Below are 26008 nucleotides of genomic sequence, written 5' to 3' on the forward strand. Positions count from 1 at the left end.
GGTTTTTCTCCGTCTTCGATGAGAAAACGTTCGTTGTCCAGCAGTTTGTAAACAAACATAATGATCGTGTTTACTTGCCAAAGAGGTCAGATGCAAATGTGCATCTTCGGTTGGCCACCAGAACTCAAGCGCCGGCCATGGTGATGGTGTGGGCCGCCATAATAGCCGATGGGTGCCCTCCGCTCGTATTAATCGACCGTGACATCAGAATAAATGCCGAATATTATCCCGAAATTATTCTGGAGGGTGTATTAAAGCCTTGGGCAAGCAAATATTTTGACTGCAGACCACACAAGAATGGTTACAAAATGAGGTTCCTCGCTTCATTTCCAGCGCACAATTGTCACCAAAATCTTCGGATACCATTCCGTTGGACTATAGTGTCTGGAGTATTTTGGAAAGCAAGGTTGGCACTAAAAAATACCAAAGTGTCGATCACCTCAAGCAATCGCTTCGCCGAGAATGGGCCAAAATACCGCAGAGCAACATTCGGGCAGCGTGTGACGGTTTCATTGGCCTTTTGAAGGCCATAATTCGTGCCAAAGGTAACCAATTCGAACAGATTTAAACTTATTCTAAAATTTGATGCTACTTCCGACATTTTTTGCTTTCATTCAATAGAATTCAAAAATTATAGCGTTTGATTTTGTAGCAGTTTTTTTGTATCTCACCTTGTATAGATCCAAGTTTGGGTATAGTCCACATATGACTGTATCATATATATTCGGTATAGAGTTATCACGCTAGAGTCAAACGAATTAGGATTGGTAGCTAAAAATTTGCATAGATTAGGCAGGACAAGTATCGGCCCACGATATCGTAAAGCCCCTATACAACGGTACCCCCGATATTTGGGATTTCGACGATTTTAGCCAAAATTTTCAATGAAATTATTAGAAATTCTTCACGAGGAATTCTTTAGGAGTGCTTTACCCCCTGGAAAAAATTTGTGTATATAGGTCCACAATATCGTATATCCACCATATAACGATACCTCGCTTGTAGTCAACATTTTCATTGGAATTGTCTGAAAATCCACACAAAGAGTTCTTTCTGAGTACTTTACCCCTTGAAATAGAACTGTATATTTAGGTGCAACATATCGCATACCAACCATACGGCCCGAACTTAAGGTTGAGAATACACAAAACGCGTTTTTGACTGGCTTCTTCGTAAAAGATCAAAGGAGGTTTGGGTTGACTTAGCTCAAAATTTTGTATCGACAAAAAATGTTTTGACAAGTGACTCTCCAACCGAATTTAAAAGCAGAAAAATACACAAATATATGGAAAATGTCAACATTTATACAAAAAGTTAAAAACATGAATGAAAATTGAGTTTTGCCTTGTTAAGGCGAAGATCATATGTTTATGTGCTTGTTTCTCTTTCGAGCTTACAAGCTTAATGATCTGAAATTTGCGGTGAAAAGGAAAGCCAGATAGACACTATCACACACTCACCACAATGCGACGCGTTTCGCCGAATTTGATTTCGAGTCATCACGTCACAGTTTGCTAAAAGGCTTTAAGCGTCATTTCCAACAAATAATTTATGCATTCCAAGCGTTTCTTACTTTTGTGACAACCAATGAACATTAATAAATCCGATATAACAACTTTAAGTATTAACATTCAATTTTCCCTGTAATTTCCATTCTTTTCTTGGCAAAGAACTAAATATAACATGCATTTCCGCCAAAAATTACATACTAGCCGTTACTACTCATGGCTTTATGTTCTCCTCTCTCATACGTTACGCTACTTCACTCACTAATCATTCTAACTAAAATGATGAACAGATTTGTTGCTAATCACCGTAAAACGATAACACGATAAATAAAATAAATATTTTTCGTGTGACATTCTTTACTAGACGTCGAACTGGAAACTCGCTTATTGATGGCTTTCTTCAATAAAATCACTAATGTTTAATCGGAACTATTTGCGAGTAGTGTAAGTGTTGTTTGTGTGATAATTGGACGCGGTTCAAACCTGTGAGAGAATGTAGACATAATTACGTGAATTGCGTATTTTTCTTGCAAAATATGTCGTCATAAGTAAAAAACAACAACTTTACGCACCAACCCTAACAAAAACAACAACAAGAACATAAATCATATGTATATGGATGTCGATGTGGTGGGGGTTGCGGGAGTTCTGTGATTGATGCAAAAATCATTCGACGACAACAGATATCAGAGGATGATTTTGATTTCAAATTATATAATTACACGGAGGATTCTTTAGTGGAGTTTATCGTTGTAACAATGTGTGTGTGCGTTCCACTCAAAAGGATGTAGTGTGATTATGTTGTTGCGGGAAAGAGGGGCCAAAGTTCGCTATTTTGTGGTGCTTTCCTCGTTTCGGGTGTCACGGCCAAGGTGGCTATCGGATCGGCTGTTCACCTTGGAGTGCGTTGTTTTGCTACGCTACCGTTCTGAGCGAAACATGAAAAACAAACAATGTCTAGCATATAGAGTATAATTGTGTTTTCCTTCTTTCTATTTCTAGAGGCTTTGTTCAGTGAGACAAACGAGCGAATTTGTCGATATTTGTTGTTGTCTTCTTACATTTGTCATTCTACACATCCAGCTGTCCATATGAACTCGTGACCTACGTTATAAGAAGCTGCAGTGTTCGTGAAGGCATACTGTGTGTGGTGTGTGGGATCTGAGTAAATTTTACTTTGCGGAGCCCTACACACACGTACGGAAATATGAGTCGTAGTGCAATGTCGGTGCCTTCCAGCGGCAGCTCAGGCAACAACAATATGGAAACCTCGTCTAGTTCGACCTTTATCAAAACCATTGAGTGGGACATGATGGACAAGACAAAATTCTTTCCCCTGTCCATGCTGAGTTCGTTTTCGGTGCGTTGCTGTCTGTTCCCCCTGACTGTGATTAAGACGCAGCTTCAAGTTCAACACAAAAGTGACGTTTACAAGGGCATGTTTGATTGTGCATACAAAATTTATCGTTCAGAAGGTGTACCCGGTTTATACCGCGGCTTCTGGATCTCTTCAGTGCAAATTGTGTCGGGTGTATTCTATATCAGCACGTACGAGGGTGTCCGACATATTCTAAAAGATTTGGGAGCAGGACATAATGTAAAAGCCTTGGTGGGCGGCGGATGTGCATCCTTGGTGGGGCAGACAATTATAGTTCCTTTCGATGTAATTTCTCAACACGCCATGGTCTTGGGTATGGCACGACATGGTCCCAAGGCTGACCTAAATCCCCTCGGTATAGACACAAGTCCTGGTCGCAGTCGTATAACAATTTCCATAGATATAGCCAAAGAGATTATGCGTCGTGATGGATTTCAGGGTTTTTATCGAGGCTACACTGCCAGTTTAATGGCTTATGTTCCGAACTCAGCGATGTGGTGGGCATTTTATCACTGGTATCAAGGTATGTTATGAGACAAAACTTAAAATCAAAAAAATAGAGCTATTAAAATCTGTTGTTCCTTTCAATTCCAGATGAACTTTGTCGAATATGCCCACCATGGGTTTCACATCTACTTATACAGTGTGTTGCTGGCAGTATGGGTGGATTTACAACAACGATACTTACAAATCCATTAGATATAGTAAGAGCGAGATTGCAGGTAAGTTGAAATGAAATTTTGTGCAAATTATGAAATAACAAACCTGGCAGGGAGTTAGGGTTTCCGTTTTAAGTGTAAATATGGTTTAGAAAAAAAATTCTAATAAATCAATGACAAAACCAACACGAGAAGTAACCCGCTTAATTAGGATTCTACCATGCCTCTGCAGATATTGTAAACATATACATTACATGCGATTTTATTCACCACAAAACTTAAATATATACATACCAATTAGTTTTTCAACCACTGGTTGCTTGAATTCAAATGTTCTAATTGGAAAACTATAATTCAAGAAAGAAAGAGTGAAATTATGAGTATTTTTTCATAACAATTTAATATTTTTAAATTTTAAATGATTTGAATTTAATTGAGATACCGTGCTGCGTATTTGGGTAATACGGCTGTCCGTACAAAATGCTCTGCGGTGAAAAGCTATTAATAATGTTGAAGTAAATTCTTAGACGATAGGTATCTGCAAATATCTTACTCTTGCACCATAAAACATTTCTTTATTCCCGTATTCTCAATATGCCGCAGATAACTAAGTGTTATATCTATTTTGGACGTGCTTTACACAATTTTCCAAAAAAAGAAAAAGAATCAATACACATTACATGTCTATTTTTTACAATTTCAGGTTCAACGTCTCGAAAGTATGAAAATTGCCTTCCGAGAACTTTGGCGCGAGGAAGGTTTAAATTGTTTCTTCAAAGGACTGTCGGCTCGTTTAGTTCAATCTGCAGCCTTCTCATTTAGTATAATTTTAGGTTATGAGACAATTAAGAGAATAGCAGTTGATGAGAGGTATAAACAAAATATCCGTTGGTAATACTATACACCTAAGCCCAGCGAACGAACGACCTTCCTTTCTATGGAGCTCGAATCCAGACCCACCAACTAAACGTGGAATGCACAAATTCAATCATGATGGTGATGACGACAAATTGCCCCATAATTTTACAATAGCGGACAACAAACAGAAAACCGAATGGTTCCATGCATTTAAAGATATATAACCGAGTTTTGGACAAAATGCAACACACATAGCAAGAACAAAACGCTACACAATACAAAAAACATGATTTTTTTTAAACCATCATCTATATATAGAATAATTAGCCAAAGAGGTTTGTTGGCCTATTAAAACAAATCACCTGGAGCCCCCTTTGTATTCATCGCAACATATTGTTTTAGACAATTTTCTAGTAATGTAAGACCGAAGATGTAACACATAGTCATTTCAATCAAACTTCTTTTTGTACATAAACGTAAATACAATTGTTTGTATATTTGGTGGTCTTTTTTTAATTATTATTTGAAAACCATGCAAAACTTTAATTAGCCAATTATATAGCAATGACAGACAAGACAAAAGAGAAGGAGGCCTGCCTCAAAGTCCAACTTGGTCTTTGGGACCAGTGTTTAATTGTTGTTATTGTTAAGTTTAAAAGCCAACCTTTAAAATATAATTATAGCGCTTATCTTATGTGTTTGCTTGTTACAATTATTTTATTTTAATTTTTGTTGCTAGTTACAATGAAAACTATCTACCTGGACCTAATCATCATTTGAGCTAACTTAATTTTGAAAATTTTGTAAATGTTGTTAATTGATAAGTCAATGTACCATAATACAAATATTTAGCTGCGATAGAAATTTATGTAGATGTATTACTAAAAGAAAAAATATTGGAATTTGAATGAAAAAAATAGCAAAAGAAGAGCTATGTACAATAATTTATATAAAAAAAAGAACTTAATAACAAACAAAACCGAAACTTGTAATAAAGTACAAATAAAAAAATTGAAAAGCATTCATTTGTGTGTTTAAATTATCTTTCTTCTTTGCTCAACAATTATGCAATGTTGTGTGTGTGTGAGTGTTTCATACTGTTATTTTTCGCAACGTCACTCACGGTGAGATAAGAGTTTTGTTTGTGACTGATAGGCACAACAAACAGGCGTATGTTGTTGGTATATTAATCAACAATTGATATCATTATGCACCACAAACAAATATATCAAGTCAGGCGAGACTAGATTGATCAAATTTTATGTGTACACTATTTGCTGGAAGCACTCGTGGGTGGAAATTTACAGCACTGTTCGCGATTACCCTAAAAATATGCTATGTTAATAGATTCGCTTATTAGGTAGCTGTGTATGATAACAAACCACCTATTAAACTTAATAAAAAATCATCTCCATTTTTGTATAAATTGGTTAAACCATATTCATCACCGCAAGCTTAATTTTATTTATATTCAATATATTGACAAAAATGCATATAAAAGTTATTATATTGTGTTTCCTATAAAATAATTCCCGTACCATACGTACGATCATGTAGTACAGTATTAATTCAACATTTTGCGAATCATATAGTTCAGGATACCACCGTTCTTGAAGTACTCAATATCAACTTCAGTGTCGAAACGGAGAATAGTCTCGAAAGTAATACCATCAGCCTAGAAAACAAGAAAAATTATCATTTGAAACATTTGCATTTCTATGAGGCCACAACAAATACTTACATCAACCTGAATCTTCTGACCGGGTTTAATATTTTCTGTAGGAATGCTAATATTATACTTTTCACGACCAGTCAGATTAAGAGTTTCGGCATTTTGGCCGGGTAGGAACTGAAGTGGGATAATACCCATGCCCACCAAATTGGAACGATGGATGCGCTCATAACTTTCAGCAATAACAGCTTTGATGCCCAAAAGGAAGGGTCCCTTAGCAGCCCAATCGCGACTGGAACCGCTGCCGTAATCCTTGCCAACAACCAAAACCAATGGGGTGCCTTCTTCGCGATAACTGTTAAGATTTAAAATCAAGTCATTCGTCGGAAAAAAATCTAACGCACGCACACACTTACCGTTCGGCACAATCGAAAATATCCATCTCTTCTTGACTGGGAATGTGAACGGTGCGAGGTCCGGTCTTCGGAACCAATTTATTGACCAGACGTATATTGGCAAAAGTACCACGTGCCATAATAGCATCATTGCCACGTCTTGAACCATAAGAATTGAAATCTTTGGGTGTCAATTTACGTTCGGATAGGTAGCGAGCAGCTGGTGAGTTGCGTGCAATTGAGCCGGCGGGTGAAATGTGATCGGTGGTGACACTGTCGCCCAAGAATAGCAGACAGCGGGCGTCCTTGATGCTATCAAATTTGGGCAATTCACGAGTCATGCCCTCGAAGAAGGGTGGGCGCTTAATGTAGGTAGATTCACCATTCCATGGATATAGTTTGGCATCGGACACTTGCAAAGTCTGCCAATCTTCCGAGCCCAATTCAATTTTGCCTGAAAACGAAATGCATCACCATTTTATGTTTATGAAAACAATCGTATTATTACAATAAATCATAAATACTTACTGTAAACCTCCTGGAACATGGCTGGGATGACATGCTTGTTTTCAACTTCTTGGATTTCGGAGCGAGTGGGCCAAATATCCCTTAAGAAGACATTTTGTCCATTGGCATCAGTGCCCAAGGGTTCAGTCTCAAAATCAATGTCCACACGGCCAGCAATGGCATAAGCGATTACCAACAGAGGACTTGCCAAATAATTAGCTCTGGTATTGGGGTGAATACGTCCTTCAAAGTTTCTGTTGCCCGACAAGACACCGCAGCAAACCAAGTTATTCTTTTCGATCGTATTTACAACATTTTCATCCAAAGGACCAGAGTTGCCAATACAAGTCATACAGCCGTAACCAACAATGTTGAAGCCCAATTTCTCCAAATAGGGAATGACACCGGATTCCTTCAAATAGTAGGTGACCACTCCGGAACCAGGGGACAAGGACGTCTTGATGTATGGCATAATGCTAAGACCCTTTTCGACGGCCTTCTTAGCCAACATACCAGCACCCAACATAACGGAGGGATTTGACGTATTGGTACAACTGGTAATGGCGGCTATGACAACGGAACCATGTTTAATGGTATACTTTTTGCCATCATCCCATTGGAATTCTCCGGAATTTTCCATGGCATCGGCGGGAATTGCAAAACCTTTGAAACCGACCTGAAAATAAAACAAAAACGCTTTTATTTAATGCTGACTTGACACAAATGCCGTTAGCACTGAAAAGTTCATTCAACTTCGAATAGTAACAGCTTTGTAGAAAACAATAAATGTATTAGGTCAGTGCAATTGTATTTGTTCGGCAAGCATTATGCCTTCCAGCAATTATTGCGGAAGTTAAGAAATAGTTTGGAATATTACTAATTATGGCTGGTGCTTTGCATCTTGATAGTTTTTGCATGTAAAATTAATTAAAAATGTACTTGCTAGCTGAGATTTTAAATAATTATGATATTTTTAAAGAGATGGTATTTTTCCTGTTTGCTGATTTTCTGTTCTATTGTTTTCTAAATTGCCATAGAGGAGAGTTTAAACCGGCAAAAAGCGGTGGCGATAGCTTCATGTAAAACCAAATGTCTGTCATTATAAAATCCTCTTTTATATATAACCTGCAAGAATATACCAGTTTTGCAGTTGTTTTCAATATCATAATAGGAAAATCGTCAATTGTAGAAAAAATGCTTACATTTTTGCTATTTGGTACGGACCAATGATGTTTATATAGTTTGTCCACTATTACATATTTTAGACATATTAGAATAAGAGTTTGGTATTTGGCTGTAAACTGAATTTGATACGAATTATTATATGCCTCCAGTTAATTCTGATTGAATTTTGCTTAACAATTAAAGTGAAGAAAGTGATTGCAATGTATCAACATATTTAATAACATATCATTACATCTTAGACCTTATTTGAGAGGATACATTAGTTATAGTCGCCAATATTGGACTCACATAAATAGTTCCACCAAAGAAGATACAGTATAAAGAACAAAATTATGGTGAAATAAGGTCATTTTTTATTATTGATGGATGATAACCACAATTATTGCTTCCTTAAATAATGAAATGCAAAATAATGAAACTCAATTTAAAATATTAATTTGAGAAGTATAATTGAGAAGTGAAAGTTCTTAAACCCAAGTCAAAAAAAAAAAAGAATCTAAAAAGAATGTATGTATATATGTATACAGTTTACATAAGCTTGCATTTTTTATTTTATTTTTAAATTTATAAGCAATAAATGATATTTAATGCTTACCTATGCAGTTGCAGTGGTCAATACCAAAATATTACCAACAATTTTGCAAACTGGAAACCTGAGGCACATAATGAATACGGAAAAAAATATGATGATGGTGGCATTGAACGCAGAGTTTATAAGAAGGCTTTCAATTTGCTTACCGCGAACGTTTAGTTCAAACCCGAAGCTTAAAAGACACACTTGTGTGTAGCGGACAAGAAATCGTTTCCGAGGAGTTTCTTTAAATTCTAAGGAGTTACTTCATAATAAACTACTTTGATGTGGTGGCTTTTGATGACCGGAAAAATGAGCCAACTAAATAAAGCGAACACCCCTGATTGAAGTCATAAAGCTACAGACATCGAAGTATTTCGTTGTGAATACAAAACTGTGACTAAGTTTATAATGTACTGTGAAATATTGCTATTCGGTTTGTGTTTGCTTGTACCAAATCAAGAAATTATATCGAGTTATCTAAGGAAATAGTAGCCGTGATTTTATTGATCCACAGCAAACATCTCACATATCACAGTTGCTGTTTCTTTTAGATAGCTCTTTTGTAAGCCACAAATGTGTACAAGCGTAAAAACAATTTAATGTGTCTAAACAAAGAAGTTTCAATTTATGGGATACACCAAGTTCAGTTTTGTGGATTTCTAAAATAAGAAATATTTAAGAGCTTCAAATCAAATGATTGCATCACTGGGCTTTGTTTATCTCATAATAACGAAATTAAGACAACGGAACATTTAAGTGTGTAAAACTATACTTACGGGATTAACCAGGCAGGACTGGAAGTCCTTCTTCATTTCCGAAACGGAGACACGATCGTGGGGACGCTTGGGTCCAGACACAGATGTTACAACAGTTGACAAATCCAAGGTAACAGTTTGAGTAAATCTGGGATCTTGCGACTCATCGGAATAGTTGCGCAATTGGCGGGTTGCTTGCAAATATTGTCTGATAATTTCAATTTTCTTTTCAGAACGATCTGAATTGGTTGATGAAAAAAAAAAAAAAAAATTATAATTAATAAACAGCTATTTTTTATTACCTTTCTTCCTACTTACTAGTTTGTTTCATGTAGTTCAAGGTATTTTCATCGATGGGGAAGTAGCCAACAGTGGCACCGTATTCGGGACACATGTTACTGATGGTAGCACGATCAGCTAAAATCAAGAGAAAACACATGTATTAGAATGCCAGATATCGGTGTGTCGAGAATTTACCAATGCTTAATTCAGCCACACCAGGACCATAGAATTCCACGAACTTTCCAACCACACCTAACTGGCGCAAATGTTTTGTAATTGTCAATACCAAATCAGTGGAAGTAACAAGAGGACCCAATTTGCCAACCAACTGTGTTAAATAAAGTGTTTAGTATAAAGCCACATGAAGAAGCATTTAGTGCTGTCAGTCTTACCTTGTAGCCAATAACTTCGGGCAATAACATAGAAATGGATTGTCCCAACATAACAGCTTCAGCTTCAATGCCTATAATCAAATATGTAATATGAGCATTTTTAGAAATGACTTCAGAAAAATTACTTACCTCCAACACCCCAACCAAGAACACCCAAACCATTGATCATTGTGGTGTGGGAGTCTGTACCTACTACACTGTCGGGATATAACATTTTACCACCTTCAGTGTCGGCTTCGAAGACGACGCGAGCCAAATATTCCAAATTGACTTGATGGACAATGCCGGAACCGGGTGGAACGATCAACATGTTGTTGAAGGCACGGGCTCCCCACTACACACGAAGCAATGTTTAAATTAACTCAAATAGTTATCTTCAAATATTTAACATAGGTACCTTGAGGAAAGTAAAACGCTCCTTGTTGCGTTCAAACTCCAAATTTTGATTTTTTGACAAGGCATCTGATGTACGAGCAAAGTCAACTTGAACTGAATGATCAATAACCAAATCGGCGGGACAAATGGGATTGATCTTCTCTGGATCGCCATTCAGTTCGCAGACAGCATCACGCATAGCAGCAAAATCGACGACAGCAGGCACGCCAGTGAAATCCTGATACAAAATAGTTACATTAGTTTTATATTTGGAAGATAATGTTTTCAACAGCATCTCCCTCTTACTTGTAGGATAACGCGAGCGGGTTTAAAAGAAACCTCAACATCGTTTTGTCCTTGTTTCAAATCAGGTGTCCAGGCCAAAATACTTTGAACGTCTTTTTCCAAAACGTGGAAATTATCGCAATTACGGACAGCAGACTCTAGCAGCACGCGAATGGAATAGGGCAGTTGATCTACAACAAAAGAGTAAAGATTATAGGTGAGAAGCAAATAAACAAAGCACTCAATGTAAATAACTGAGATAAACATATTTATTTACATAGGTATATTTGTGAAGATAAGTCAAATCGCCTTCGAAATGTATTTTTTCCGCTGTGTTAAAAGTTGCAGTATTTAGTGTAGCTATGTCTCAAAAATATGTAACAATAATTTAATTGTTATTTTGGGAGAACATGCAAATAATCTGGCTAATAACTTTAAAGCAGAGTACCTATAGGCCACAAAATGCCCATAGGTATAACTCTACATAGTTGAAATCTCTCCCATAAAATAATGACAAATAATCTTTATAGATTTCCAATCAGAAACTCCCTCAAAATTGGGTGAGCAAAATGTTTCAACTACTCATGCAAGATCAAGTTGATAACATGCGTAAGATCACCTCATATCGCCTCATAATGCCCAGACATATTTTGGCAATTAATTTTGACACAAACGTGTGTGTGTGTGCATATCTGGCACAGATAGCGCCGATGTCGGCGTCAGCGTTGATAAAGCAGAGCTATTTGATATTCGAAATTGAAACTAGTTGATTCTCCGCTAGTATTGATTGCCTTGGTTCTATACCAAAGTAGACTTTTTTCCAATAAAACAAAAATAAAAAAAAAAAAACAAATTTGAGAAATGTTAAAATAATTATATTTTTGAGTAATTCCATTACTTCCCAAATGTTTGATTTCGAATAGTCTGGAAGTTCTAACCGGAGGTGACAATGTGGTGTTAATACATACATGCCAATATTTCCCTAAATTATTGCTGCCAACCCTCGTCAAACCAAAGTCCCAGAGCACACGCCTCTTTCACAATGAAAATAAAAGAATACAGTTCGAAATTCACTTAATTATGCATAAACGAACCACAGAGAGCAAAGTTCGTATATGTTGCTTTCAAAACAGCCGCATTAATATTAAGCTTGTTCTACTTTTCCAAAGCCACAACATCAGTTTTCTTTTGCCCCACACATTTTCCAATTTCTAATGCACTGCTATACTATTCACAAAACAACTTAAAAGTGTAACTTTAACAAATCCATGCAAATTAATTATCCCATAGATACACTTGGCAGTACAGCCCAACACAACTACGTTTCAATTTTTTCTACCCCTCGACTTCCTTTGCACTTATTGATAGGCCGCCATTACCGATATTGCCCATACAGCGACTACTCACCATATTTAGGATCTATTGAGGCCAAATCAAAATACTTGTAGTTGACTTCTTCCTTTTGAAAAGATTTTTGAAAGTGCGCAAATGGATTTGGACCTGCGAAGAAAGAAGCAAATAATAAACAGAATTATGTAATTGTGTCTCTTAAATTTTGAAAAGAATTTGAAGTTAATTACCAACGGCATTTGCTTTGCAAAATATATTAACTTACCGGCCATGATAAATCTCTTCAATATTAGTATCGCTTTTATTCCAAGACTTCTCTAATCCGACGACACAAACTTTCACCTGGCGATGTCTGCTGTCTTCTGGTTTTGACGTCTGTTCGCCTGTTGTAGGGATATGAAAGTCGATTTTCGTTCAATCGGTTAATCGAAATTGACATGACAAGTTGATACAGGTGGCCACATCAATGCATCTGGTGGTACAATGAACTGCTAAAAATGTTTTAATATTCAAAACTATGAATAAACTATTATGCAGAGTTGTTGAAAGCACTTTTTTATTACTAATGATTTAATTTAACGCATCTACCTGTTTTTTTAACCATGAGTTGTATTTGCTAGTGATAATAAAGCCTCCATCAGACGGAATATAATTTCATATGTGTTGTGCTGTCCAAAGCTTCAAAAATTCTTCTGTTCCAGAACTGCAAGAATGCAAAAGTTTTTACTTCAATTACCGATTTTCTCTTTATGATATCGAAAAGATTGCAAAACAGAAAAGAAAATATTGGAACAGACCAATTATTAAAGTGAAGATACAAAAAGATTTTTTTTTACTGGCTTTACCATGTTGCTTAATTTCAAAGAAACTAGAAAAAATGTGACTCTGTGATGTAGTCTTATGGTGTACAATAAACTTTTAAATCTGCAAAAGTTGGTTGGTTTTGTTTATTTTTTTTTACAAAATTCTTATATTAGGGAAGTCCGCGAAACAAGAACGGAATTTTGGGGTTATTCCACAAGATTGAATCTAAAATAGGGCACCAAAAGAAAACAAAATATTAACGGAATCAAAATCAATGATTAAAAGAAACCATGATACAATAAAAAGGTAAGGTAGAGCTACCAGCTGATAACAATTTTTTTTCTAAGTGTGCCCGACTCCTGCCAATTTTGTGTATGTATTTATTGTTTTGAAAAATAAAAACAGAATATTTTAAAAATCAATGTTTGGGAGACGCGTATATTGCGAGTCGCGTATTAAAGCTATTTGCCAGTTTTTCCATGGAATTGAAAGATAGAAGTGTTTAGATCATATTTTTGAAATCCAGGCATTTCATTCATTTTCCCCGTTGTTTAAATGATTTTAAAAATGAGGAAAAATATTGAATAAATGAAAACAACTTGTTGTTTGCAAATATGACAGGAAGCGGGCATAGCCTCAGAGCTGTATTTCTGTAGTTTCCCGAAGCTGTTCTACCTCCTTATTGTACCACGGAAGAAACTAACATTGCAGGGTGCACATTAAAGGTAATAACGAGTTTTGCCGAGATGGATCAATAATGTAATATAATAAAAATGCTTCTCAAAGAAAATCCGGGCTTATCTTCCATCATTCACACTTTTTAATCAATATTCAAAATAAGGAAAAATATTAAATAAATTAGAACAATCTCTTGAATCTAATTTTGAATAATTCTATAATTTTGTACTTTTACGAAGCTGTTCTACCTCCTCCTCATCCATGCTTTTAATTACTGCAAATAATTTTTCTGTTAAAAAATCTACAAGAGTGTACAAGTTTTGCAATTTTATTCCTTCACAATATCGAAACAGTGGAAAATAAGTAGATTTTTCCTGGTTTTGGAACATAAACATATTTGTTCTGTTCCAGAACTGCAAGAATGCAAGAGTTTTTACTACGATAACCAATTATCTCATTATGATATCGAAAAAAGTTGCAAAATTGGTAGATTATTTCAGATTCTGGAACAGATCCATTTAAATCCTATGCTGTTTACATTACGTTAAGGAAAAATCGGTTAACGTAGTAAAAACTTTTATACACTTGCAGTTTCGGAACATACCATATATAATCCACTGGCGGGTTATTTATTATGAACGATATTATAATTTTCATTCATTTATTCAACATCTTCATGCTGCAAAAGATTATACATTTCAGATTTTAAAAAACGTGGAGAAAGTCGTGTCACTTACAACATCAGGGAATACTCTTCAACTCTTAAATTTCGGATATAAATTTATTTTGGGCGGAAATAAACTTTACCAACGGCAACACTGGGTTGTATGAAATTTAACGTTTCGGCGTCTCCCTGTAACTTCGATAAAATTGTTACTATCGACAATTTGGCATTTAGTCGATAAGTCAGAAATCGACTTGCGTATCCCTATTTCATTCTAAAATTATAAACAAATCACTTACTGCACAGATCAATTTTGGGCTCCAAACTCGCCGGAAGGATTTCCTAAGAAGAACTTATCTATACGTGAATATAATTGTAGCTCATTACGGTCGTTGTCGTGCATTCGGCACAAGCAAACGTACATCAAGCCGGTGTAAAAAATATATACAACAAACAAGAAAAATATTTGAAGTGCTAAAAAATAGATACTAACTTGGAGACAAATAAATATGTGTACTCATCTCTCAGTAAAAACTTGATCTAACAAGAACAAAACCAGAAAATCCAATTATGTGTAGAAACTAAAACAATAAATTTTAATTGCCGTTATACTTACGAACGTATTTTACTGACAGTAGTCGGTTTTTGCATCCCTATTTGCTGTGCTGGTGTCATCGCACCGTTTCTTTACATCGCCATCCTCGCCAAATGTCAATGAAAGTAGAATGAAAATATGAATAAACAAAACAATTAAATTCAAAGGAAAGCTAGTAAATAATCAAAAATCATTCATAACATTGTCCAAAAGTGTTTCGGTTGAGCTATAGTAATTTTCTGTAGAAAAGTGTTAAAACTGAATTGAGCGACCAGTGAAATTTAGCAGCCGATCATCATGGATGATGAGTTCAAATTGTGCTGGAAGAATTTCCAGGACAATATTGCATCCGGCTTCCAAAGTTTGTATGATCGCGGAGACCTGGTCGATGTGACATTAGCATGTGATGGAAAACTTCTTCAGGCGCATAAAATTGTCCTCGCCATATGCAGCCCATACTTCCAGGAAATATTTGTAACAAATCCCTGCAAGCATCCAATAAGTAAGTGAAAGAAATATTTTCGTCTATAGAAAAGCGATAACTTGAAATTATTGCCGTCGGTATTCGATCCGATACTTCTTTATGTGAAATGCCCAATCTATTTTTATGGCCAACATATTGGAACCAATGTTTCTGTTACTTACATGTAAAGTTCAAAGCTAAAGATTCACAACAACATAGTTTCGTTGAGTGTTTACCAAAGGTGGTTTTGCTGTCCGGTTCAGAACGTTGAAATTATTTGTTTTGGTTTTGAATAGGAGCCTTTGTGTCGGCACTTTCTAGGTGTAAGCACATAACAGCTTCAAAATGATTTTACAAATAAAAATAATTTCAATTCCGGAAGTGACAATATTTTATCAATAGATGTAAGGAATCGAGTGTGACCTGGCCGGTAATTGGAGCTTAAGAAATTCTGCCCTTACTCTCTCTTAATGAATTCAATATAAGACAGGGATTGTTTATTCTGAATTTTGTACACTATGTGATTATTAGAAAGACGTCGAGTCAATTGAACACATTGTATTTAGCTGTTTCTTACTAAAGTCTACTGGTCGGAAACAAAGGCTACTGGTATCTTCTGACTCTAGTTCATGAAAATTATAACGGTAACCAACTTCTAAAGAATCTAAATAACTAACGACATAAAAAAATGGCTCTTTTTCAGGACAATGGACCATCAGTTTCCGACTGAAGAGGCTCGAATATGAATTAAGTGTTCAAAAGCATTTAGAGATCAAAAATCAATTTGTTTTGATAACGAAAAAAGGTTGATTCGGTGAAAAAAGTTTCCCCACCAAGGTGGATCAACTAAATGATTCTAAAGTTTTTTAGTGCTAGGGAGAAAATTACAACACATTTTGTCTGGTCTGGTTTGATAATTGAAAATACTGCACGTTTCTGTGTTTGAACAAAATTTTCGTACTTCTTTGTATGAAACGGACCTGGGACTCCAGTTTTTTGACCCGAAAGTCCGGGATCCACTTACCCGATATAGACAAATAGGTATTTGTTGACCCCCATAATGGGCCCTTTTTCGACTTTTTGTGGGTTTTATAAAAAAATACGGGTCCAAAAAATCGACAATTTGACTATAACTTCCGAACCGCTTAAAAATTATCCAATCATGTGACCACTAAAAGAAACTGAAGAGTTTTTATAACATAAATTCTTTAAAAGTTACTCAGTTTTCCAACACTTAACATTTCAAATTTGGGAATTTACTATGCAACCAACTAGAGTTGAAATGGAATGCATAGTAGCGAAGGGACAAACAGCTATTGCCACTCTTTGAACTTGGGATGATGGGTTTTAAAGCAGATGAGTTTATATAAAAAAGTACCTACATTGGAACTATATAAACATACATACCATTTATTTTTGTTTCAATGATTTAATGTTGCTCTTCTGCTGTTCAAGGTCTATATAAGATCGCGTAGTAAGCCCATCTGACTACTAAATGTGCTGTCAAATACATATTTGTGAAAAAAATCAAAGTTTTTCTGGCAGATTTATACAATTTTTTAGTGTTTTTCTTCTAAAGTCCAATATTTGTCCACTTTTATGAAAGCCACACACGATACAATTGGTTGTACAACTTGGAGAAGTTGTATTCAAGATTGTATCGTTTGTGGCCCGGTTGTACCAAGTTGTGTCTCGGTTGTACAAAAAATCAAAATTTTTTGATATTTGGCATGTTGTACCATACAACTTTGATACCCTCTAAGTTGTAACAACGGTTGTATCGTGTGTGGCTTACATTACGATAACAAATGCACAATCATAAAAATTAATTTTCGGCTGCTCATACGGCTTTAACGAAGTTGCACTCAAAGGCTATGGTTAACTTCATTAGCTGCTGGATTTAAGCCCTGGTTTGGAAAGTTTGTATATGGTAAATTTATTATGTAAGCTGGCAATTTTGTACTAATTTACACTAATGGAAGAACTTGGCTTTAATTGGAAAGACTAAAAATAATTTAATATTTTACGCGTCTATAGCTTGATTGGTAAATTCTAATCAGCGCTCTATCTGGTTAGATTTGAGTTAACTCAAATTTTGATCGTTATTACCAAAAATCAATTTTTGCTAATAATTCATTTTTAATTTTTTTTCTGGAGCCCGTTGAAAAGATTCATTCGATTACAACCCGATTATGAACAACCTCTTTTGAAGTGTATTCCATTAGCATGGATCAAAATCGGAGTTGTTGTTGTAGCAATCTTTTCCGTTTGTATGCAGGTTTGAGTTAGGTAGAATTCTGGCCATTCCGTAGACATGATTGAGGCGTGAATGATTCAATTTTGATTTGACTGGTTAATCATCTGTCATTCATTTTACTCATGACCAGCATTCAAGCATAATTTCAGATCTGGAATTCCACTTTTATAGTGGTTTTAAAAATGCGTCCTTATTTTTGATTATAAACGCCTGCGATTTTGGAGTACTTATAAACATCATGATGAATCTAAATAATATACCTTATTTTTTATGATAACCTTAGGTATGTACGATAACCCAATATTTTGTACAAAATATTACATATACAGGGTGAGATAAAAAAATATTTTTTAAATGTTATTGAATGAAAGCAAAAAGTTTCGGAAGTAGCATCAAATTTTAGAATAAGTTTTGATTTCTTCGAATTGCTCACCTTTGGCACGAATTATGGTCTTCAAACGGCCAATGAAACCGTCACACGCTGCCCGAATGTTGCTCTGCGGTATTTTCGCGAATGCGGTATTCCCGGCGAAGCGCTTGCTTGCGGTGATCGACACTTTGGTATTTTTTAGTCTCTCTAGACACAATAGTCCAACGGATTGGTATCCGGAGGTTTTTGCGGCCATTGTGTGCAGGAAATGAAGCGAGGAACCTCATTTTGTAACCCTTCTTGGTTGGCGCGTGCTGAGTCCTGTTGGAATGTCCAAGGTCTGCGTTCCCAAGGCTTTAGTACACCCTCCAGAATATTTTCGGGATAATATTTGGCATTTATTCTGATGCCACGTTCGATTAATACGAGCGGAGAGTGACTATCGGCCCACACCGTCACCATGGCCGGCGCTTGAGTTCTGGTGGCCAACCGAAGGTGCACTTTTCAGCTGACCACTTTGGCAAGTAAACACGATCATTTTGTTTGTTTACAAACTGCTGGACAACGAATGTTTTCTCATCGAAGAAAACCAAATTCGGCAGTTCACCACTTTCGGCCAAGCGAAGCAACTCTTTAGCTCTTTTGAGTCTATTTTCTTTCTGTTGCGGTGTGAGTTCTTGCACTTTTTGGAATTTCAATGGAAAATGAGCCGAGCTCATTTTTTAATATTTGCCGAAAGGAATATTGCGATATGTTCAGCTCACAAGCCATTTTTCTGCCACTGCGACGCAGGTTTCGATCAAGTCGCTTCTTTACTTTTCGAACCTTTTCTGCTGATGTTGCTGTTTTCGCTGCTAGTATCACGCTAACGAGCGATGGTAGGAGACACAAACGATTTATTTACATTTAAATGCTGGAGTGCTCTAACGATAGCCACTTGTGGATTTCCAGCCAAATATACAGAAATCACACTATCACGCTCGAATTCCATCGCGAATAACTTTTTTTCTGGAAATGCTTCGACTTAGAAATGACATCAGTCTGAAGTTGGTTGCACTTTTTTAGATTATATGACTAAATATTGTTTTATATCATAAAAAATTTATTTTTTCAAAACAAAAATTGCAATCTCGATATACAATGATGTTCCAATGACATAATATTAATGCATTTGTTAGGTTATAATTTTTTTAATTATAATAACTGACCCCAAAATGTAAAAAAATGTACATCGTCATTACTTTTATTCATTATACTTTTAATCCCTTTGGTGAAATACGATTTGGCCATCTATACAAATAATGTACAGCTATCTAAGGGGTTTTTGTGCGAACCTGTTGATGGACCGTTAATTGTTTGGCATAACTTATATTTTTATTTTATCGAATAATGCGTCCAAGAATTTGCGTCATTGTAAATTAAAATATGTAATGCAAAAAAGAATGCACTAATTGAACAAATATTTATAACAGAATAATAATTTGCTTTTCTTGTATTTAATGGGAAAACTCAAGTATGTAAGACCTAAGCGATTAGTGGGCATATATGTGGTCTTATAATATTAGACGACACATTATAGATATATGCACAAAACAATTGATATATATTTACAATTCATATTATTTGATATGTAATGGTGTTCAGGCGTGAGGTTATGGAAAGGTTCTCTATGTGGTAGCGAATGACTCCACAATGTCTGAATATGTAAACCATGACTTCTGAACAAATGCCTCGAAGTCTCAGAAATTCAAAAAATACTTCATTAACTGTAATTTTATCTATTTGTTCCATCAGTGGACTTGTCAAGAGCCCCATTACATACAAATATATTTGACAATGATTAAACAGACATGTTAGTACGGGGGCAAGTAATTGATGAAGGGACGCGTCTTCTATTTGAATGTCAAATATATAGGGAATTGTAGATTTGTTTGGTTTTATATTTCTACCATGCATGCTACTGTACGTTGCTGATAGCCACCTCAGCACCATTAACACCACCTGTTGATTGCGGCCATAAACCAGATATGGAACCCGAAAATGCAAGTGTATCGCCACCCAATTCTTTATCCACTGGCAATGGCTACTCGAAACACCCAAACTAAATAAAAAAATTATCAGTTTTAACCGTCAGTGATTACGACGATTTTACAACATTAGATTTTCCCTCCGTCCGTCCGCTATCCACACACATTGGACTCGGTGGGTAATTCGCCTCCGCGAGTAGTGGCACAACACTACTTATGTCATTGACAGCAAAAACAAAAATGTGTACGATTTGTTTGTTTGTTCTGCGAGTGATATTTGTGTCGTATTGTATGATATAAATCAACTTGGGTAATAAATTCTGTTTCACCAAAAAAACCCTTAACATTAAAGAACAGTGGACACTGGCTACTTTGAAATTGACTTGTATTTGCAAAACTCCTATTTTATCTCACGTGACGCCATACATATATTGCTGGGAAAATTCGTCGGTCGTCAGAATACTCTTTTCAATTCAAAGAGTAGACCTCGAATTAAGGATAATATGTAGAATGCCTGTACATCATATATTATTTTACTTGATTTTAAAGTTGTGCTAAATAAACCAATCTCTAATAAATACTATTTTAAATCAATATATATTTCACTATACAAAACTATCATAATATTTTCAAATCACTAACCTATTTGATTTGTTGATATCGTGGTTTGACTGTGTCACGTCAAATAAAATACTACAGATATTGGTTTTCGTTACTGACACTGATAAACGAAGCAGCAAAACTCTGCTACAATAAATGATTTTATTTGTTTATACCCAATATTGTTTATAACATCAATACAATAATTTTGCTACTTTATTTAATTTGAGAGAGATTTCGGTAATAAAATTTATTTATCATTCGTGGTTACTATTGTCCACTACCAGACTGTGGAGTAGAACTGATAGCATTTGGCCAAATATTTCACAGCGTTTCATTACTTTTTATCTGGTTGTAATAAATAATCAACCTAGAAATGCCTTGCGATGACTAGATAATAAATTCTTTTGACATTTACAATATATTTTACAAATATCCGTCTCATTTTTCCAGTTTATGGGTTAAATGGGAAAGTCAATGTTAGTGATAACTCGATATGTAGTGGCCTTTTTACACAATTCGAGAATCGGACTGGCCCAAATTTAAATTACCCAAGTAATTTCAATATCCTTCAACTTTAGGTAAAAAAAAATGTTTATATAAAATAGCTGGATCATAAGGTGTTCCACATTAAACTGCAGATGCCATTGATATCAGTTGGAGAATTCAGTTAAAATTAACTACAATAAATCCGTGATAAAAAGGCAATTTTATTTATTTAAATACCAAATATCAAACAAATCTTAGGAAACCATTTATATGGAAACCCTGGACTAACCCATTATGAACTACAAATACCGAAGTTCGAATCAACCCGATAAAAATTTGACCTAAATAGTGAAAATGGAGGTACCATTATATGGTATATATTATTTTATTGGGGCTATGAGAAAACGTGGACATATGCAGAGAAAATTATGAGGAGCCCTATTACAAATCTAAATTCCGAATAAACTAGTAAAATAGTATCAGTCGGATTTGCCAACAGATTTCCCATTCCATTTTCATACTTCATCTAATACAGACAAAAATATTGGTATGTGCAAAATTTGAAGGAAATCGAACACTTATATCCAATTTTATGTAAAAATCATAAATTCCGATAAACTACATATTCATATAAAATTTCTGGTTAAGAGAACTTGTTTCGCATGTTATGAAAGATAAAATTAAAAATTGAAAATTGTGTGGTAACAGAAGGGGTTGGAAGATATATATCAGCTTTACAACAGATCTTGCATTAGCAAAAATATTTGGATGTGTGAAATTGGATGCTCATGTCGCTGTCTTTGAACGTTTTGTTTTCCAAAAATCTTTAACCCTATGTGGGAGAGTTACCAGAAGAAATAGTCTGATCTTTATCATCTTTATAACAGAACTTGTGTTGATGGAAATATTGATATGTACCAAGTCTGAATCGAATCGGATGTTAATATCGCATTTTATGAGCTTCATGGATACTCAAAATTTTTAACCTTTGTGGGAGAGGAGGAGTGGACCGATATATCACAACTTCACACCAGACCTTGGGTTCATAAAAATATTGTAATGTGTGTAACTTGAAAATAACCGGATGCTTGTTTCGGATTTTATGACAGTTTAGATTATTCAAAACTTTGACCATTTGTGGGGGAGGTACTAGAAGATTTCCGATCTCTATCATCTTTATAACAGCTCTTGTGTTTATGGAAATATAGAGATGTATCAAGTCTGCATGGAATCGGATTATTAATTAATTTCGTGTTTTATGAGCTTCATGAATATTCAAAACTTTGACCCTTTGTGTGGGAGGTACTAGAAGAAATGGTCTGATCCCTACAATCTTTATAACACATCTTGTGTCTGATGCAAATACTAGGATTTGCAAAGTTGGAGCAAAATTTATTAGATTATCATTTTTCTTTCTGTGCAGAAAAATATTTTCTTTCAAAATGTTACATTTTGTGGGGGAAGTACCAGAAGGAGTGGACCGATATTGTCCATCTCCGAACTTGATCTAAATTTGACAACAATATTATGATGTACTAAGTTTGTGTGAGAGGTACCAGAAAGAGTGGACCGATATTTCTCATCTCCAAACTTCATCTAAGTTTGATAATAATATTAGGATGTACTAAGTTTGGATCAAATCGGATACTTCCTTCGAGAGTTTTCGTGCGCACCAGCCAGACAGACTGGCAGACGGACTGAAATTGCTAGATCAACTCCAAATGTCCTGAAACGGATTTGGTCTAAAGAGACCTAGGGTCTAAAACTGTTATTTCGATAAAGTACATTTTGGCCATATCAAATGATATGTACCCTCTCTAGCCATATGACGTGAGGATATAAAAATATGAAAAAATTGGCTAAAATTATTAAAATACCGTATATCGGGAGGTACCTTTATAAGGTGATATAGGAATACCAACCATCCCAGACCCAATAGAAATTATTGAGCCAAATTTCAAAGCTCTACGTCAAATAATGTGGGCTGTATATTGATTTCAACAGAAAGACAGATGGATATTGTTAAATCGGCTTAGATTTTTTTAATATACCCTCCTTTGTATGGATATGTAAAAAATGTCATTGGAATGGGGATGACAGCAAAGTATTTGTTCATCTAAGTAATGCCGTTTTGTATGAGGAAGGGACGCTGATAGACCAATTTCGGACATAACAATTATAAAAAAATGATCTATCGGATCGATATGGTGTTATTATCTTATTAATAGACAAATACCTAGAACTGTAAGGATTAGATTGATAGAAATGATTTAAATTAGAGTTCTCGAAACTTAAAAAACTTGCTTTTCTTGCTTGCGATCGCCAAATATTGCAAAACTGTAAATTTCCTTTTGAAAAACATTACTCTCTGTACCTACGAGTAATATGAATTTAAGACAATGGACGAACACTCGAAACTAAAGGTGTTAATATAAAAAATATTTCGTCTCTGTTTTTGTTGACTTTTCTCAAGACATGTGATATTTTAGAAATTTGTTTGCAAATGTCGGGCCAACTTTGGAAATGCTGCACAGGTTATGTGTATATGTGATAAATTATTCATAGAAACTTTAGCTAAATTCTGACCATTGAAACCATAAACCAAAGTAGATCGTGATGGGGGCATATGTCGACAATTATGCAGTCTAAACGTAAGATCAGAGGAAACATTAATGTGGGAGATAAATGCGAAAACTCTGCCTCATTATAAATATGTACACGATTTTTAATAATTCTGCTTTTATACTTAATATAATCTGTTGGCAATAAGGAATGTAATCCGATGGAACATTTACATGGACCGGGGATTTAAAAAATAATCAAAGGAGTGTGATTTTTTATACCAAATACCATTGTGAGACATATATTAAAGCATTGGGCGTCATTAAATGGAATATATAAATTTGTGCAGATTTGTGCAGATCATTCTATACAGATCCCTACTTCTAACGTGTCTACTGCATGGATCTAATGTGTCTTCAAATGCAAAGTTACACAATATACTGTATTAAAACATTAACACTGACTTGAAGCTCGAGAAATTTCCTCTTTTTTTGAATATTTCGAGACACATCGATCATTTCATTAATTTGGAAATTTCCTAAAATAGTGGGGCAGCTCCATAAATTACGCCATTTATAAGTGGTGCTGTAATTTTACCCACAGTTTTATTTATCACGTTGGTACGTTGGTGATAAAAGCAGCACTGAGCTATTGACAGATGTATTTAGTGTGATAACTCCTATGAGTACCAAGTGCGTATCCCCACACTCCCACACACACACACACACACATGTAGAACTCACATACACCCACAGGCAAATGTTTAGAATTCTTTTAGGACTGACCTCATACTAGCCTAGAGTCCAACTAAATCATAGGAAAATACTAAAAACTATGTCTCTCCCCAAACAGCAGTTGTACGATGACAGAACAACGTTCTTCGTATTTTCGATTTCATACAAAACGACAATTGTTTGTGTGTGTGTCCGAGCACTAGACCTCTATTATATTTTCCCAAGTGTTTGTTGTTTACCACATGGACTATGGAATGGATATCATATCACACACATTGGTTCACACTCGACAACTTTATCTGATCGAAATGCAATAAAAAATGTTGTTTTATCTTTCAAGTGTAGTAGCAAAGGTACGAGCTGTTGTTTGCCAGCCGCACCAGCAGCAGCAGCAGAAGTTATATAGATCGCTAGCTACTAAAATTACCAATTTTCAACTTTTTTTGTTTTCATTGAGTTGTTGTGTTCTTTTTTTTTCGTACAAAGATAAAGAATATTAATAAAGCTTATAAATAACATTAAATACCACAAAGTTATTAACAATAGGAACATAGATTGAAAATACTCGGTTTTAGTAGTCCACTTAATTTTGGTTTGATTTTCTGGGAATTTATATAATACATATACCTATGTTTTTGGGTCCAATTCCAATGAAAACTCATATTTGGGGAAGAAATATTTCATTATGAAAAAGCTAAGAGTGATTTCTGCGCAATACATTACCTGATTTGTGACAGATTAAAATGAAGGATACAAAATTTAAAAAATCGACATATATATATCGGAACACATCTCCGTCCAGCATCTCAACGATACACAATTTGTCCAAATTCGAAAGTTCTGAAACAAAATTGAATATTTTTAACAAGTATTCTACCCTCAGAGCGCATCAACTTTTCGTTTTACCATCCTCATAGTGTAGTATTTACATAACAAATCAAATTTCCAAAATTCCAGAATCTTTAGCTTAAAGATGGGAATTGAAATCGAAAAAGCGGATTTTGAGCAGATTTTTTGGCATAAAAAAATGTGTTTTTTTTTTGAAGTATGATTGACAGTAGTTATAACAAGTTTTTAATTTTTTCCATATTTTCTATTCCTCATGACAAATATCAAATATTTGTTAAAACTTTTTCGTAAATATGCCATATTAGTCGAGTGTTCCCTTTCGATAGAGTCACTTTTATCTTTTTTTATCACATAATAAAATCGAATTTATTGCCACATCACTGTTGACACCCCTTGACTGATATTGAGCTTCAATATATTTATAATTTAGGGTAGAGCTTCCAAGTATTTTTTTCTTTTAATTTTCATTTTATCGAGAGTTTGATATCAGAACGCGAACGTATAGAAAATAAATACTTCGGAATGACGTATGGTGCTTTGTTGGTCATTTTTATAAAATAAAACTCCTATGGGAGTAGATGTTGCGTTTCTCCTTGAAAATGTGAAATAGTATATTTACAATTTTTAAAAAATTTAAGATGAATTTCTTTAAAATTCCACCTTTGCCTGAAATTTTAGGCAAATCATTTAAAAACGTTAACAATTTAACAACATCTTATCCTAGGGTTTTCTTTTAGCATC

At 35.0% G+C, this 26008-nt stretch overlaps 3 protein-coding genes across 5 annotated transcripts in view; 2 read left to right on the plus strand and 1 right to left on the minus strand.

Moving 5' to 3' along the window:
• The first annotated feature begins 1815 nt into the window (after positions 1-1815).
• On the plus strand, positions 1816-5424 carry LOC101898086 (solute carrier family 25 member 44). 2 transcript variants are annotated; one of them, XM_005184207.4, is made up of 4 exons: positions 1816-1952; positions 2511-3409; positions 3481-3608; positions 4249-5424. In XM_005184207.4, exons 2-4 carry the CDS (start codon positions 2716-2718, stop codon positions 4438-4440), a joined length of 1014 nt encoding a protein of 337 aa, XP_005184264.1. In that variant the 5' UTR covers positions 1816-1952; positions 2511-2715; the 3' UTR covers positions 4441-5424. The 2 variants fall into 2 exon arrangements, with proteins under 2 accessions (XP_005184264.1, XP_019892544.1); XM_020036985.2 differs by lacking the exon at positions 1816-1952 and adding an exon at positions 2275-2410.
• Positions 5425-5817: 393 nt separating this feature from the next.
• Positions 5818-12593, minus strand: LOC101897916 (cytoplasmic aconitate hydratase). Its single transcript, XM_005184206.4, has 13 exons — positions 12441-12593; positions 12233-12325; positions 10847-11016; positions 10563-10778; positions 10295-10499; positions 10166-10236; positions 9969-10101; positions 9810-9908; positions 9513-9730; positions 6999-7653; positions 6492-6924; positions 6145-6430; positions 5818-6078 (listed from the first exon to the last, which is right to left on the minus strand). The coding sequence occupies exons 1-13, from the start codon at positions 12445-12447 to the stop codon at positions 5968-5970; spliced, it is 2697 nt and encodes an 898-aa protein (XP_005184263.1). The 5' UTR covers positions 12448-12593; the 3' UTR covers positions 5818-5967.
• A 2007-nt stretch (positions 12594-14600) lies between these two features.
• The window catches only part of LOC101897636 (broad-complex core protein isoforms 1/2/3/4/5), a 29780-nt gene continuing 18372 nt past the window's right edge, over positions 14601-26008 (plus strand). The window contains exon 1 of one of the 2 annotated variants that reach the window (XM_005184205.4): positions 14601-15418. In XM_005184205.4, coding sequence (XP_005184262.2) covers positions 15214-15418 — 205 coding nt within the window. In that variant the 5' untranslated portion in view covers positions 14601-15213. The remainder of the gene's footprint in view (positions 15419-26008) is intronic. The other variant, XM_005184204.4, reaches the window with a different exon arrangement.

The sequence above is a fragment of the Musca domestica genome, unplaced genomic scaffold (assembly GCF_030504385.1).
Source record: "Musca domestica strain aabys unplaced genomic scaffold, Musca_domestica.polishedcontigs.V.1.1 33, whole genome shotgun sequence".
In the NCBI taxonomy this organism is placed as follows: Eukaryota; Metazoa; Arthropoda; class Insecta; order Diptera; family Muscidae; genus Musca; species Musca domestica.

Excerpts from the sequence above, each read along its gene's own strand:
- LOC101898086 (XM_005184207.4), top strand. The coding sequence starts at position 2,716 with ATGAGTCGTAGTGCAATGTCGGTGCCTTCCAGCGGCAGCTCAGGCAAC. Across the intron at positions 3,410-3,480 it reads ATTTTATCACTGGTATCAAG|ATGAACTTTGTCGAATATGC; the intron begins GTATGTTATGAG and ends TTTCAATTCCAG. Across the intron at positions 3,609-4,248 it reads TAGTAAGAGCGAGATTGCAG|GTTCAACGTCTCGAAAGTAT; the intron begins GTAAGTTGAAAT and ends TTACAATTTCAG.
- LOC101897916 (XM_005184206.4), bottom strand. Across the intron at positions 9,909-9,968 it reads TGTGGCTGAATTAAGCATTG|CTGATCGTGCTACCATCAGT; the intron begins GTAAATTCTCGA and ends TCTTGATTTTAG. Across the intron at positions 6,431-6,491 it reads ATTTTCGATTGTGCCGAACG|TTATCGCGAAGAAGGCACCC; the intron begins GTAAGTGTGTGC and ends AAATCTTAACAG.